The sequence below is a fragment of the Pleuronectes platessa genome, chromosome 16 (assembly GCF_947347685.1).
Source record: "Pleuronectes platessa chromosome 16, fPlePla1.1, whole genome shotgun sequence".
Lineage (NCBI taxonomy): Eukaryota > Metazoa > Chordata > Actinopteri > Pleuronectiformes > Pleuronectidae > Pleuronectes > Pleuronectes platessa.
The window spans coordinates 21,160,084-21,175,344 of NC_070641.1; the positions used below are offsets into that span (position 1 = coordinate 21,160,084).

Below are 15,261 nucleotides of genomic sequence, written 5' to 3' on the forward strand. Positions count from 1 at the left end.
ACAGTGGTGGAGATGAGGAAAGAAATCGATAATCTTCTCTCAACTCGTGCTTCTGATCAGATATGGCAGAGCAGCTCTCCGTCTGACTTTCTGTGGAGCAGCTGCAGAGGAAACACTCTCCTCCGGGTTCTTGGATGTTGGTCTTTTCTTGGCGGAGTGTTTCTTATGGTTCAGCGTCGGAGGCTCACTAACAAAGACCAAGACAAACTGAGTTCATGTGTTTGGTTTGGTTGCACCACTTCTTCTTCTTTGCAGAGTACAGTTTGTGCGAGTAGGACTGTGACACATCAAATGATTAAAGTATAAGGATTATGGGATTTTTAGCACATTTTTGCAAATTTTGCATTGACCAATGAAAAATGTGGAATATTAGTGACATTAGCGTATTAAAGGATTTGGATTAGTTAAACCGTGGATTTCTGCTTGATTTACAACTGCACTTTGTGACATTTTCATATTTAGTCAAGTCAGTTTCACATTCAGTCCTGAGATGAACAAAGTCCCTTAAACAGGAAAGAGAAATGTGGGGAGGAGCAACAGAGGAGGGAGCTCTTTACCTAGGAAGACCTGCTGTGAGAGGTCTGTACAGAACAGGACTCCAATGCTAGGTACATAGAGACACACAGGTAGACTTTAAATAAAGATGGATGACAAGTCTTCACCACCTCCCACTATCCAGAAATCAATCCAAAAGATTATGGATACACAAACGCTGGCATCTTGCTCCAGAGACGTCAGTTGCCAGGTCTCAACCAAATCCTGCAAATCAAAATCAAATAAAGAATTAAAAACAAAGTGATAAAAACTGCCTGTAATGACAGAAACTTCCTGGTTCCATCAAACCCGGAAGAACCTGAGCTACACAACCGCCTCTGCTTAAAAAGACCTGGAAAGTCTCAAACACACAGGACAGAGTGTTCTCCAAATGTTTTTCTATAGATAAAGTACATAGTGCAAACGTAGATTGCTCTCTTGCTGTGAACATCCATGGGCTCAGTGGACTTTCTCCACACTTGATTGTCTTTGTTTGACCTTGGCTCTATGGCTTCATGTGCAGATTATGATTTGCAAATAGTGAAACCGAGACACAATGACCCTGTTTGTGCAGGAAGAGAACTGTGACTAATAAAAGAAAGCAAAGATGAAAGCTGTGGTCATGACACCCTGGTCACACATCAGACAATCCGGCCGACCCGGACATGAAAACCGTTCACCACAGTATTCACTTCAAGGAGATTCTGCTTTTAGAAAAACAAAATCTAATTCATGACCCATTTCTGAAGCTTTACGAGGCTGAGGACAGGATCGGAGTCTGAAGGTGATCGATCGTCTCCTCCTGTGGTTCTTTACACTGACAGACAGAGAAATACAGAATAATAACATCATTATTCTTTGAAATGTTATTGTTTTGTCTGGGTGTGTTTTTTTATTTTCAGAATTAAAACACATCTCTGTTGTATTCTTGAATAAAACATTCAGTGTAGGAAACTCACACTCAGACACACACACGCCCCGGACAGCAGCCAGGGCTTTACAGCATGTGTCGGTTTGTTTTATGGCCGAGCCACGTTTAATTATTTACCTCAGTCTTCCCCTGGCCTCGGCGGTGTCGATTACCGCCACACCGAGCTGCCTCCTCTCCTGAACTCCACGTCCACATTAATGAGATTAACCCGCCTTTCTCTCAGAGGCCGTGGCGCGTTTTGCCGGATGATTTAAGATCCGCCGACCCTCTCAAGGCTCCACTGGATAGAAACATGTCGAGGATGAACAGTGATCAGCTGCATTCCTCCACCTTGAGGATTTACTCGGTAAGTAGCAGAAAGTGTGTGTGTGTGTGGTGTGTGTGTGTTGGCCTGTGGCTCAAACTAGACAACAAAGTGACAGATGGGGCAAAATATAAAGTAGTTTTATGAGTAAAGGCAACAAGTCCTGTGTTGTGATTACTTTCTGGAAACTGGGAGGGTTTCTGGAGCACGTAGAAACATTTCTCACTCTTCTTAGCGAGTGTGTTGAGCTCGGTGAAACTTCTCTATGAAATTTCAGCCGAGCGAACGAGAAGTGAATTCACAAAGTCAGTTTGGGATTCAAGGAGTGTTTCTCTGGCTTGATAACAGGAGGGATGTGAGTCTGACTCTGCTCCAGCGTCGAGCTCACGAACACAGATTGAATTAAAGATTAATTCTATTGACTTTTCTAAGGTGTGTTTTCTAAGCTGAGAAAAATATCCGTTGCAAGTATCTGAAAAAATATTTCTCCCCAACAGAGCCTGATGGAAGAGTTCAACCCAGGCCTGCAGAAATTGGTTTCACTGGGAAACAGCTACGTCCGAGCTTTCAAGGGTAAGAAAGAGAGAGAGAGAGAGAGAGAGAGAGAGAGAGAGAGAGAGAGAGAGAGAGAGAGAGAGAGAGAGAGAGAGAGAGAGAGAGAGAGATAGAGAGAGAAGAGAGGGGGGAAAGGGAACCCTGCACTTTTCTGTTGAAGAGTCACACACCTATATCTTTATCAGTGCTGTAACCTAAACAAACAGTAATGACGGTGCACAGCACTGGAGCTGTCATCCGTCTCTTTCCCTGGACCTCATTCCAAAGTCCGTGTGCTGGGGGAATATCCCGGGGCTGTTATAGCTTTGCTTATAGGCCCAAGACATTGTAATGCCCCCCCGCCAAACCCGACAACTACAAAGGGGCAGAGATTTATGACGTGGAATACTGGTAAAAACTAGTTCCCGTATAATCATCATCAGCAGCTGATTCACAGCAGCTCCACTGCACCACAATCCACACAGACATAACAATATGAAGCGGTTAGTAACTCCGGGACATGTCGGTGTCCGTCCTGTTCACATTCTTCCTTTTTGAGAATTAAATTTTAGTTTTTTTCAAGTACAAACCGTTTTGTCGCTCATTGACGTCACAGACACATCGCCAAGGTCAGATCAAATAAATCAGGACGTGACAATAACAATAAAATGTAATTACTCAAGATAAAAACGAAATGAATTATCTAATCTGTTGTTGTGTTAAAGTTACCGACACACCAGACATTAACTGTTACCACGAAAAGACCTCATCTGCCCTTGATTCGTCATTAATTTATTCATGTGTGAATAGTTGTTTCACTATTGACATAAATCTCAGTGACACTTCAGGGTCTTTACTTCCTATTGGGGGTAAGAAGGTTTACGGCGTGTGTTAGATTTTGAATATTTCCATGTGTAATTACTTTTAAGTTAATTATTTGATTTAAATATGTTATTTAAAATTAGCTGAGCCGCTGTTTGCCTTGTTGTTTTTAACATTTGATTTACAATTCCAAATTTAGTCAAAAACCAAATCTCACTTAACGCTTTTTGCAGTTTGTTGCCTTTTGGCTCTAGAGCAGAAATAAATCAGTGTCAGTGCTGACGTGGTCATGTGACTCCTCTGTGATGTTAAGCAGTTTTTCAGGTGAACACATTTCCAAATAACTACAGAGTAGAAGAAAGGAGAAGAAGAAGAAGAAGAAGATCCTTGTGCACAGCGGAGCGTCTCCTGGGTGCCAGCTGGTGCAGGATCAGTCACAAGAATAAAATATATTATTCCCGTGCACAGTGTGAAGCCATGAGAGATGTTATTCATTCAATAAAAACTTTACAAAACGACAGAAGTTCGCTCCTTCTGTCGTTGTTGTTAAATGTTTATTGAGCAAATGGTGTCGATCCAGGCCTCCTGGTGTGTGCTGGGATTTCAGAGGGATTTATTTGTGTTGGGAAATTGGAATTCTTTCTTTTTTTTTTGCATTGAATGACTATTTACCTGCTGTTGCGGTATTTCAAGTATTTCAAATGAGTTGTGTGTGTATTTTTTGTGTGTTTCAGCTCTGGCGGAAACAAGCGAGGCCTACTTCAGTGCACTGTCAAAGATCGGAGAGAGAGCTTTTTACACCGTGTCCTCACGCTCCCTCGGTATGTGCACGCACACACACATTCATGCATCTCATGTGCAACAAGTGGGAACACAAAGACTTAATGTACAATCCAGGGAGTGAACATTTATTAAACTAATTAAAGAGCTTTCCTATGTATCAGAGGAGCAAAGTTTACCCTCGGGAGGCACTTTATTGTTCCTCCTGTGTGTGTGTGCGTGTGTGTGTGTGTGTGTGTAAAGCCGCTTAATGCTTCAGGGTGCTGTGTTGTGTTGTGTGCTTGTTGGCAGGGTGGGTATCAGACACCAGCACAGGATATGAATAATAGATGGTGACAGACAGCGGGTTGTGCTCGGCTCACTTAACCCGGCCACTGGAAAACGATGTCATGTCAGGTTTAACGAGCGGAGCCGGAGATATTTGTCCAAACTGGATCATTAGCAGTGAAACGTCTCCTCAGAGTCGGCTGGAGGTTCCTCGTGTTCACTGTGTTTGTCTCTATAACACTGAGGAGTCTCGAATACAGTTAGTGCCTCGGGATGTTGTCTATTGTGAGTCTATCTATCTAGTCTATTGTCTATCAGGAGATTAATAAATACAATTGAACAGAAATGAATCCAAATATAAATATGTTCACATGTGATTTCATACAGTTTAATATTTACTGCACATGCACTGATGCCTTTCATCAGAGCAGCTGGATGATGTGCACACAAGAGATGAAGGGTAGGGGTTCGTCCTCCTTCCATCTTCTCTCTGGCGTCTCGGAACACGTTTGGTGATTTTTATCAACGAGAACAAACCAAGCACACGGAGCAGAAACAAGGGAATAATGATTTAAACGTAAACAAACCAAATTCACTAATCCTCAGGCAGCGGAGACTCTTTAATCTGCAGTCAAAAGTGAACGCAGCAAACTGCATTGGCTCAAAGGTCTGAAATATAGAAAGGTCTGAATTCATAGCTACAGCCTCAGTCACCTTAACTTATTAATACAGTTCAATCAACCAGAGACGAGTCGAAAAGCTTTGTCAAAAGGAAGCAACTTGATTAAAACTGCTATTTCTTATTGTCTTAATTTCACTCAGTTTAAACTGCTCATATTGTTTAAATACTATCAACTTTCTTTGCTTTTTGTACTTAAGTTAAGATGCTTAACTGTCTTTTAGCCGCAATGACAACAAAGTTTAATCTAATCTGATCTAATCTAATAGTCTAATCGAATCTATTTGAATCTAATCTAATCTAATCTAATCTAATCTAATCTAATCTAACTACAGTCAACAATTCTAATTAATCCAATGAAAACAAAACCTGAATTGAATGGAATAAATAAATTGGATTTCTATTTTTGTTTCGTCTTAACAATTATAGAAATGCTAAAATAACATTAATTTACAATCTCATTTAAACGACGTGTGTGTGTCAGTGACTCTGACCTCATCTGAGCAAGAGTTGAGCTTTTCATAGGAACGATTTAAAGGTGTCACAAATCACATCAGAGTCATTTTCAGAGTGTGAGAGAATGTGACTCTTTTTTGCATCATGGATCAGACACAAAATAAATATATTATAAGATATTATATTGCAAATTATTGCTTCTTAGCACTAATGTAAAATGTGACCCACTTGTCTTTCAGGAGATGTCCTGCTCCAGATCTCCGAGAGCCAGAGAAGACTGACTTTGGAGCTGGATGGAGTCGTAAGTGAAACACTGTGCATCACAGATCTGTGACTGGGATCCTCTCATGATGGGATGTGTTTGTGTCTGGTTCCAGTTCCGCTGGTTCAGTTTGGAGGTTCTGCAGGAGATGGACAACAACGTTAAACTGGACAAAGATTACATCTCAGTGAGTGATGTCGGAGCAACACAAGGTCACAGGGGACTCTCATAATCATCTCCAGGAATTCAAATCAAAACAATAACTGCAGGATATCATGGATGGATAATAGTGTTAATGTTCTGTGGGCCTGGAGAGAATTAGTTAATGAATGATAATAGGAATATGGCCACCTCACCTCACAGACCTGGACGATGACCGAGGGGATTGGACACAGACGTGATGTGAATTCTGTGTCTCACAGGGAAGCAGGAATCAGTACGAGATGGAAGTCCACAACCAGGAAGCAGCTCTGGACCGACGAATGAGCAGAGGAAGCTCAAAGGTCTGTGTCTTTCTCACACTCTGCACCATGTATATGTCTGTGTCCCTGTACACTGTGTATATAATATATATATTTAACTATATACGAATCCCCAGGACGGCTCAGAGTATGTGCAGTTCCTCAGGGTGAGCCACGGAGAGGCTCTGAAGGAGGAGGAGAGGAGATACCGCTTCCTGGCTGAGAAACACTGTGGGATGGTCCAGACCATCGCAGAGCTCATGGATAAGGTTTGGAATAAATCACTTTTCTGACATTTAAGAGTTTGAGTTGGACAAATAAAGGAAGAAATCATTTCCTACAGAGGTTTAGTGATTATTTGGGACTTGAAAAAGAAGCCACAGATTAGTGAGTACAGATTCAGGGCTGATGACACATGGACGACATGATCACCTGAAGTGAAGCAGGAGGTACTGATTGTCTCCTGACTGCATTATTGGTCATAAACCCCGGCTCATCCATGTTATTGGATGTGTCATCGACCGAATCAAAAAAAGGTCAAAGTACACGTTAAATGTTTTTCTGGTAAGTTTGTTTTAACATGTCAGACTCTGGCTCCAGATGCGTTTATATCCATGATATTTTGGCTTCATTTTAGGAAGTGGAGACACACGTTCCATCTTAATACAGTCAAAGAATTGGACTCTTGGACCTAATTAAACGATTTACTGTGGCTCTGAAGTTTTGTGCAGTGAACCAAATCCAGTTGGGACTGTTACATTAAAATGAATAAAACCCACAAAGAGATATATTCATGAGCTGAATCTTCCCCCTTTCTGGGGACTTTGGAGAACCTGGTTCTTTTAATTTACAGTTTTCATAATAAGGCTGTGGTGAAGCCCTTTGAGGCCGGAGCAGTGACTCAGCACTATTGTCAGTCACTTACTTACAATTAACAACAGTTGGGAAATTTTAACCATGGACCATAAAACCATAAAAAACTTTTTATGGTGTGTGTGTGTGTGTATGTGTGTGTGTGTGTGTGTGTGTGTGTGTGTGTGTGTGTGTGTGTGTGTGTGTTTGTGTGTGTGTTTGTGTGGCAGATAGGTGGCTCTCTCCGGCAGAGAGGTAATTCCTGGACAGAAGAGGTGAACGCCACCAGACAACCTGAAGCCAGACGTCCAGATGTGGTGGATAACACAGTGAGTTCAGGGTCTGAAGCAGGTTGCATTTAGATTTTTCCATATTCCACGAGTGTTGATCTCTGTAAGAGCTGTTTGGTGAAATAAGGATAATATTCTTATTACTAGAGCGCCCTCTGGTGGTTGAGCTCGGCCCCTGACTTGATTTGAAACCATCAGAATGAATTGCACCTCAGTCCTGCAGCACATCCCCGAGACAGCAAAGCTCTCTGAGGATTAGACCACTGAGGTAGTAAGAAGGAGATTATAGATTGAAGGAAGAGACGATGTGACTGTCAGCATCTCTCTTCCCAAACACTCACTTCAATTGAATCCATCGCACAGATGAGAATCTTAGAAATCAGAAGATATACACAAATTAAACGCTGAGCAATAAAGACTAGACTAGTCTGGTAAGTTTCGATGATATGACTGGGGGAAATATATAAGCATGCTGATTGAGGATTGTTCATCTGTCCATCTAGCCTCTTGTTATTCATTTATCCATCAATTGTAAAATATTTTTAAAGACGATTCCAATTGTTTGGCCAACTACTTATATCTCTGGCATTGCTTTAGTGTTTATTACAAGCTTTTTTCTCATCTAGTTCTACAGAACAATTCCACGTGCACTATCTCATGTGTGGAGACATGTGGCCAATGTAGAGGGAAAGGCTGTGTGCATTTGCTGATACTGTGCAAAGACCTATGTTAAGAATGACACAGATCCAGAAGAATATAGTCAAGCGCCCAAAGTTTCCTCAGGGTTCAAATCAGCCTATGACAAAACAAATGTGTATATATATGTCTGTATATGACAAGGTAAATACAGTTAATATAAATTACCCACAACATTTCCCGTTAATTCCCGTTAATTCCCGTATATTCCCGTATATTCCCATGGAAAGTTTCCAACTTTGAATATTAATAGAGACATTTTTCAAGTTGCTCTCGGTCTGTGACACGACATTGAACCCAACACATCCCACATCCTGCGCTAATAACAATTAAAGGATTACCATGGATTCTGTGTTTGTTTTGGTTTGGACTGGGATTTATATATTTGTCTAACGTAGAGTGAAGCCGGTGAGCCGCTGCTGGCAGATGTTTCTACGTACACAACTGTATATCCAACACATCCTACACTGTCTTTGTGCTAAGCCGAGCTAATCGCCTGCTAACAGCACACATTGATGACAAGCTGCTGAAATTGTGCCAGCAAATAAAGATAGTATCTTCTGATAAGTGTGAATATGAAAACGTGTTCTTTATCTGGGGAAAACCCATTTTCCACCAAGTGCTTGCTTTATCTTTTGCCCTGTAAAATCTCATAATGGACTGTGTTTATATTGTGGATTTCTTATCGACCAATCAAAGTGCTTCACAGGACATGTCGCATCCATCCAGTCATGCAGCACTTCTATTCACACACTGTCGGGGAAATCTGAATCTTTATTCTCATTCCGTAACGACCGTAGTATTTCCTGCATGTACATTTTTATCTCAACAGCTGTTATTATTGTCTGGATGTGTGTGTATAATGTGTGTTCTTGGTTTTATAGGTGAGGCAGGAGGAGAACAGAAGGAACAGAGAGGAGCAGCCCCTCGGCAGAATACCATCAAGGGGTGAGTTTCTAAAATCAAATCCAACAAATCCACCCAACAGCAAAAGGCCTGAATATAATTTTACATTTGTCATATTTAACATTTGGGGATTTGGTGCATCTCCATGTTAAACCTTAATTCTGTCTGCAACATTAATGTCCCTCTGTGAATCATGTGCAGTCCACAGAGCCTTGGTCTGTGTATCAGTCATTTTGCCTTCACTCTACAGCAGCTGCTTTATCTCTGCCTGAGCTTTTTATCTGTTTCTCTCTCTCCGTTCATTTTTCACTCTCTCTTCACATTTTGCTCTCCGTGCACTTCTGTGCCTCCTCTTTTGTAATTCCCTCTGCAGAGGGTCTAATTATTAAACTTGCTTTATCTACAGTGAAAAACAGATACCGTGAAAACGTATGAAAAAACAGAAAATAAATGCTGGATAATCTTCCTCCTTATTTGCCACCTTCTCTGGTATAATGCAATAAACGGCGTCCTCTGTCAACCAAACCAAAATAATCATGCAGAGTCTGAGATATTTAGTAATGAGTTATGAACACCGGGGTCATAATAAATAAATAAAAAAATCATAGCTCGTTATAGCTTTTAATTAATCATCCCACCAGAGATTCTTTTTTGCCGATTAAGTGGGTTCATCAGCCGATGTGAGCTGCAGCGAACTGTTCTCTCTGTTCCCGACGTGTGTGGTTTTCATTTTTCATCTCTCCAGCCCCGTCTCCCCAGGGAAGCGTTTATCGCTCTGCGGCAGACTCGGTGGGGGGTGGTGGTGCTGGAGGAAGATATACAAAGGCCCTGGTTTCCCACCAACCTGGCTCCAACCCCACCCTGCTGCCCTTCACCAGGGGAGAGATAATCACTGTGATGGTCCAGCAGGCGAGGAACGGCTGGTTGTACGGACGAGGGGACAGCAGCTCGCGGTAAGAGATGTGTGTGTGTGTGTGTGTGTGTGTGTGTGTGTGTGTGTATCTGTACTTAACTCTTATAAAAGAAACATTTTGAGATACTCTGGAACAAACTCCACAAACAAACTAGTATTGTAGATAAAAAAAACAATGAGGGGGAAATAGAAAGTGAACTCCAGTGAAGTCAGAGGCTTCATCCTCCTGGAATCATGAGATACTGCAAATATCATATTGCAAGTATCATATATGTCACATATGTCTCTTGCATTTTCAGTCCGGGATGGTTTCCAGCTACTTTTGTGGAACCAGTGGATGAACCTTTCAAGTCAACCAGCTCCAGGTGAAGATCCAGTGAAATGAAACTAAACTACAATAATTCAGAGCAGAATATTGGAGTATTGTTTGATTCAACTCTTATTGTGCATGAAATCATAGCAGAGGATCAAATTCCCATTAGATTAGAAGTTCCACAGCATCTATAGGATTACACATTTAATGCAGCCATTCTTTCTTTATGTGCAGCCATCAAGTTTGAGTGGAGAGATACACCAAAGTCGAAACTTACTGCACAGTATTTGCCTGTCAAACCTGATGCACATTGTATTTTCCAGCTCCTCCAGGCTCCCTATTGTTTTAAATGAGGTCTGTGTTAATAACTTGGACCAGTTAAGATATCTGGGTGACCCGTAGCTTTAAGGAAAAAACAGTAAAGGTTTAAATATTCAAGTGTCAAGTGAAAAAAAAAGAAAAGACATGAGACTCCTTTCTTCCTTTTGTTTAATTCCAGCAACTCAACCCTCCGAAGCATGAGCAGCATGAGCAGCATGAGCAGCATGAGCAGCCTGTTCGACCAACGGGGAAGCAGCGGACAGAGCGGAGCCCCGCCCCCTCCCGCTCCACCGCCACCGCCACCATTGTCCCAGTCTTCAAATAAACACTCTGACATGCAACTGGACACTCAGAACTGGTCCAGTCCCAGCAGGAACGATGAGTCAAAGTCACACAGCAAAAAGGTACGGCCATCAGTCCATCGGTCTGCAGTCCTAAATCTGTACAAATTAAGAAAACAACAACAGAAATGTTTCCAGGGGGACCCAAAACAGTGATGCACCCGGCTGCAGGTCAATGCTTTGTGAGGCTGCATCACCACTGACGAGAAACAGACTTCAATAACTCTCACAAGTTGGAACAGACCGAGTGGGAATGAATGTCCTCTGCATTAATGGTTGAATTATGCACTAATGACAGTTGTGTTTTTGTCCAGTGATGAAGGAGAAATGAGATGTGATGAGAAACGCTGCGTCCACTGTAGTTGTGTGATGGCTGTTTGCCCGTCTGTCCAGCAGGGGCACTGTGGCAGGGTGCTGCTCTCAATGGCACCACATCCGTCCTTCTGGTGGATGCAGGGTGGAAGCTCCAGCTGCTGACAGTGTGTGGGGGGCAAGGAGGTTGTGTGCATGTGTGTGTGTGTGTGTGTGTGTGTGTGTGTGTGTGTGTGTGTGTGTGTGTGTGTGTGTGTGTTCTTTTACTTATACATTTGTGAGGACCATGAACCTACAGAGTGAGGACATTTTTTGAAAGTGAGGACATTTTGGCCGATCCTCACTTTTTCAACGGCTTGTTTGAGGGTCAGGACTTAGTGTTAGGGTTAGAATTAGATTTTGGGTTAGGGTCAGACATTCATTTTGGGTGGTTAAGGTTTGACTAGGGGGGCTAGGGAATGCATTATGCCAATGAGTGTCCTCACTAGGATTGAAGAAACAAACATGTGTGTGCTTGTGTGTGTGCATGTGTGTGTGTGTGTGCTCTTGCTGTGTATTTTTGCTGCAGTGAGACAAAAGCCTTGTGTCTTTTGTGGTATTTAATTACAGAATGATTTAAATAGTATTTTTGTTTGTGTCAAGAAGCAGGAAGGAGCTTAAGGTGATAAATGACCCTCATAAACATTGATATTTAGTTTTATAAATGGATTTATATATTAGCTAATTATTATATTATACAAATAATGGAAACTGTTCTTTTGCTGACAAAAGCATATGAGCCATGAAACCTGCTCTCAAGTCATTACATTAATGACAAAGTAGATTTTCATTAAAACAATCTTATAGTTGTGTAATTACTCGAATAATGGATTAGATGATTCAAACAATGGTGGACATGTATCACTGTTCTGTAGAATTGTAAGATTAAAAGATGAATCCATAGTGAAAGTTGTGGTTGCAGGTGTAAATAATAATTCTGTGTATCATGTTTTTCATATAGATTCATTTTCCTGCATGGTTGTTTCTGTGTGTGTGATCTCTGCTGCTGATCCCTCGTTCTTCTCTTGGATAAACAGTGATTTTGCAGTTTGTGTCAAATGGGCTCTCACCAATGTGATTGTGTGTGTGTGTGTGTTTGTGTGTGCGTGTGCCGGGCAGCCTGTGGGAGGACCGGCTGAAAGCAGAGGGGCGAGGGGTCAAGGGCTGAATGTAGCTGAGCCTCCATTAAAGCATGTGTCCACATGGAGTGTTGTGGATCGGCCCTCGCTCACCCGTACCTTTCTCTCTCTCTTTTTTTGTTTTGCAGAGATCACAGCAACACGCATCGCAGCCCGAGCTCTTCCCGAGGTAAGAGCGATGTTACTGCAGCTCTGCTTTAGACGATAAAATGGAGGCCGCTCGTCTCCTCTCACAGAGAAACTAATGGTCTTTTTTGAAGTATATCACGGAGCCATTAAACCGGAGAACAACACAGACGAGGGCAGTGATCTAAATAGCGCAGAATCACTCTTTTTCCATCAGGCTTTGAAGTGCAGTTCAGTTCTGAAACCATTTCAGTTATGGCCGTTTGGGAACCGTGACTATCGCTCTCACTTCAGGTGAAACAGTTTTGCCAGATGGTGCTTGGGCACTTTGAAACGCGGTGCTCATTTCTCCTGCTGTAGCCTCTACATCATTGCGGGGCCAGAACATTTTGTGATATTGGTTTTTCTAAAACTCTCTCTGTGTTTTCTCTCTCTCTTCTCTCTCCTGTCCTCTTCTTCCACCTTGAAGGGGAACCAACCCATTTGCAACAGTGAAGCTGAAGCCCACCACCACTGACGACAGATCCACCCCACAGCTTCATCGCATGTGACATCTCAATCCTGCACTCTTGTCCCTAGTTTGGTAAAAAAAACTGGACCTTCAATACTTTGACGTAAAGTCCAACTGTAGACGTGTACACACAAGAAAGAGGGAAAACACTTGAATAACAAGTTTAGCGTTTTCTTGGATGTTAGACATTTATTCCTCAGATCTTTGTAAATTAACAACACAATATTCGAAGCAGGCAGGTTTTCTGCTCTGTGGTTTGTAAAATAATAACTAAACTAATTTGTGAATTGATCAAACCCGGTCCTGAATCCCCGTTTCCTCCTCAGACGTCTGATTTGTTGGCACTTGAAATGTTTTCAAATGAAGAAATGACATGGGAATGATTTGGATATCGGCCATTTGGCAATAAACCATTAAACTCTGTGATATGATGCTAATAACTTGTTTATGTGCAGCATGAGACGTGTTTTTCTGTATGTGAGATGTGTAGCTTATTGCTCAGTGCTGGATCATTTATTCCATGAAAGATATGAAAGGGTTTTAATGATCTTTTCTATGTTTTATATTTTTGTAATGTTCTCATAATTTATTCCTACATCGGCCACATGTGAATTAAGCTGATTGCTAAATATTAATTGCATAACAAATGTACTAATGTAGAACAATCTAGCAGGAAAATGATAATTTAACCTGTGGCAGTAAAAATATGTCTGAGGCAGAGATGAAATGAAAAATGCAACAAAGTCATAGATTATGTAACATCACATTTATAGCATCATATAATTACTCCAGCTAATCTGTTAATTCTGCAGCTTCCATCTTTTTACAGATGGTTAACTGATCATTTTGTTCCAAGATTATGTGTAAAATGTGATAAATGTACGTTTTTACATCATGAAAATACTCGACTTTCATCATTCTGATATTTAAAAACAAATAAAGTCCTCTCCTGCTCCTTCGATGCTCCACATCTCCACATTCATGCACGTGCATTGCAAAGAGTTCGATTCTACAGAGGAACCACACCCTCTGTATTCACACAAACCACCAGTATGTGTCGTGATATTGTGTGTGTGTGTGTGTCTGTCCTTAAAGAACCGATACCTCTGCACCACCTGAAACACCACGTGTGTAGGGCTGTTATCTCTGAGCAGGTGGAATTTGGTGTGGATGTGTAACTGATACATGTTAAATGCAATATGGAGATAAACCGGACAATCCTTGGTGGAGTATGTGCGTTTTCTGATTCCTCCTCTCGCCTTTCAAATGAATCACACTGACCTTAACATAACAGGCTGTCGGGAGAAGCGCTCTGCTTTCCCGAGCTGCTCTGGACAGAGCGGTTTCTGATCTCCTCACGGTGTAAGTGATCGCCTCCGAGCTTCAGAACTGTGTTTATTTGCTCGGGCAGTAAAGTGGCCTACTAAAGAAAGATCCCGCGTTGCCTGTCTGGATCCTCCGCTGGGGATACTTAACCCAAATTGAACCTCAGTGTGAATCCAATTCTGCTAATGGCCAGACAGCGCGGTCCTGTGAGAGTAGCACAGTGCCTCTGAATAAAGACTCTCACGTATGGATTAACGGCCGCCTCCTTCCTGCGTCTGCCTCAGTGAAGTTAGATTTTATGAAGTCATGTGCAGTGCAAAGCAAACACTGGCGGGGGGGGGGGGGGGGGGGGGCTCGTCAGCTTCTTCTTCCCCGGCTAAGACGACACAGCCTCGGCCTGATGAACACGTCTCAAAGAAAGTTGACCTTCTTAAAGACAAAAGCCTTTTGAAGTACGTTATTAGACGGCTGTCGAGATATGCTTCAGTAGTTGTGTTTGATAAGAGGGACGAGGGAAAGAGAGAGAGCTGCAGTGGAAGTGTGAGATGAGTAAATATAAAGAGAATCATGTCAACAGAAGGAATCAACACAGGAGTCGGAGTCGGTCGATGTTCTTGAGGCTTTGTTTTCATCGTTTTATTTGATTCTTTCACAGCTTGACCTCTTTCATCTTTTGGTATGTTTTACAACAGCTCATTGCCGGAGGAGGGAGGGAGGGAGGGAGGGAGGGATGGGTGTGAATAGATAGATGTGTGCAAGAGACATTGACACAGAGATAAATAGAAAGAAAGAGGGGAAGACAGGGAAGGGGGGGGAAATAGGGAGATAAGGAAAAGGGTGAAATCAGGAATACAGAAGGGAACGAGGGTCTTTCTCTGTTTTCTTTACTGCTTTATGCTAAATCGTGAGGTTTGTTCCTGCAGGCAAGTCTTTTATCTATATGTAACACAAGGGCAGTTTTTATAAAAAGGATCAAATAAATAGGATGAATGAAGCTCGTGGAGCGGGGGGGGGTTTGGAGGAAGTGTGGGGGTGAAGGGGGGTCGCACACAGGAGTGTGTGTAGCAGGGATCAGCTGCAGTCTAGTGGGCTGGGAGTCAGGGTGCAGGGTGCTGGGGGGTGCAGGTGCTGGGGGGGGGGGGGGGG

The 15,261-nt window shown here is 42.3% G+C and overlaps 1 protein-coding gene across 1 annotated transcript; it reads left to right on the top strand.

Moving 5' to 3' along the window:
- Positions 1–1,591: 1,591 nt before the first annotated feature.
- baiap2l2a (BAR/IMD domain containing adaptor protein 2 like 2a) lies at positions 1,592–13,748 on the top strand. The gene is made up of 14 exons (XM_053444373.1): positions 1,592–1,811; positions 2,267–2,342; positions 3,860–3,946; positions 5,547–5,608; positions 5,685–5,756; positions 5,992–6,072; positions 6,168–6,299; positions 7,113–7,211; positions 8,753–8,816; positions 9,520–9,727; positions 9,987–10,052; positions 10,500–10,725; positions 12,281–12,321; positions 12,748–13,748. Exons 1-14 carry the CDS (start codon positions 1,758–1,760, stop codon positions 12,827–12,829), a joined length of 1,350 nt encoding a protein of 449 aa, XP_053300348.1. The 5' UTR covers positions 1,592–1,757; the 3' UTR covers positions 12,830–13,748.
- The last annotated feature ends 1,513 nt before the right edge of the window (positions 13,749–15,261 follow it).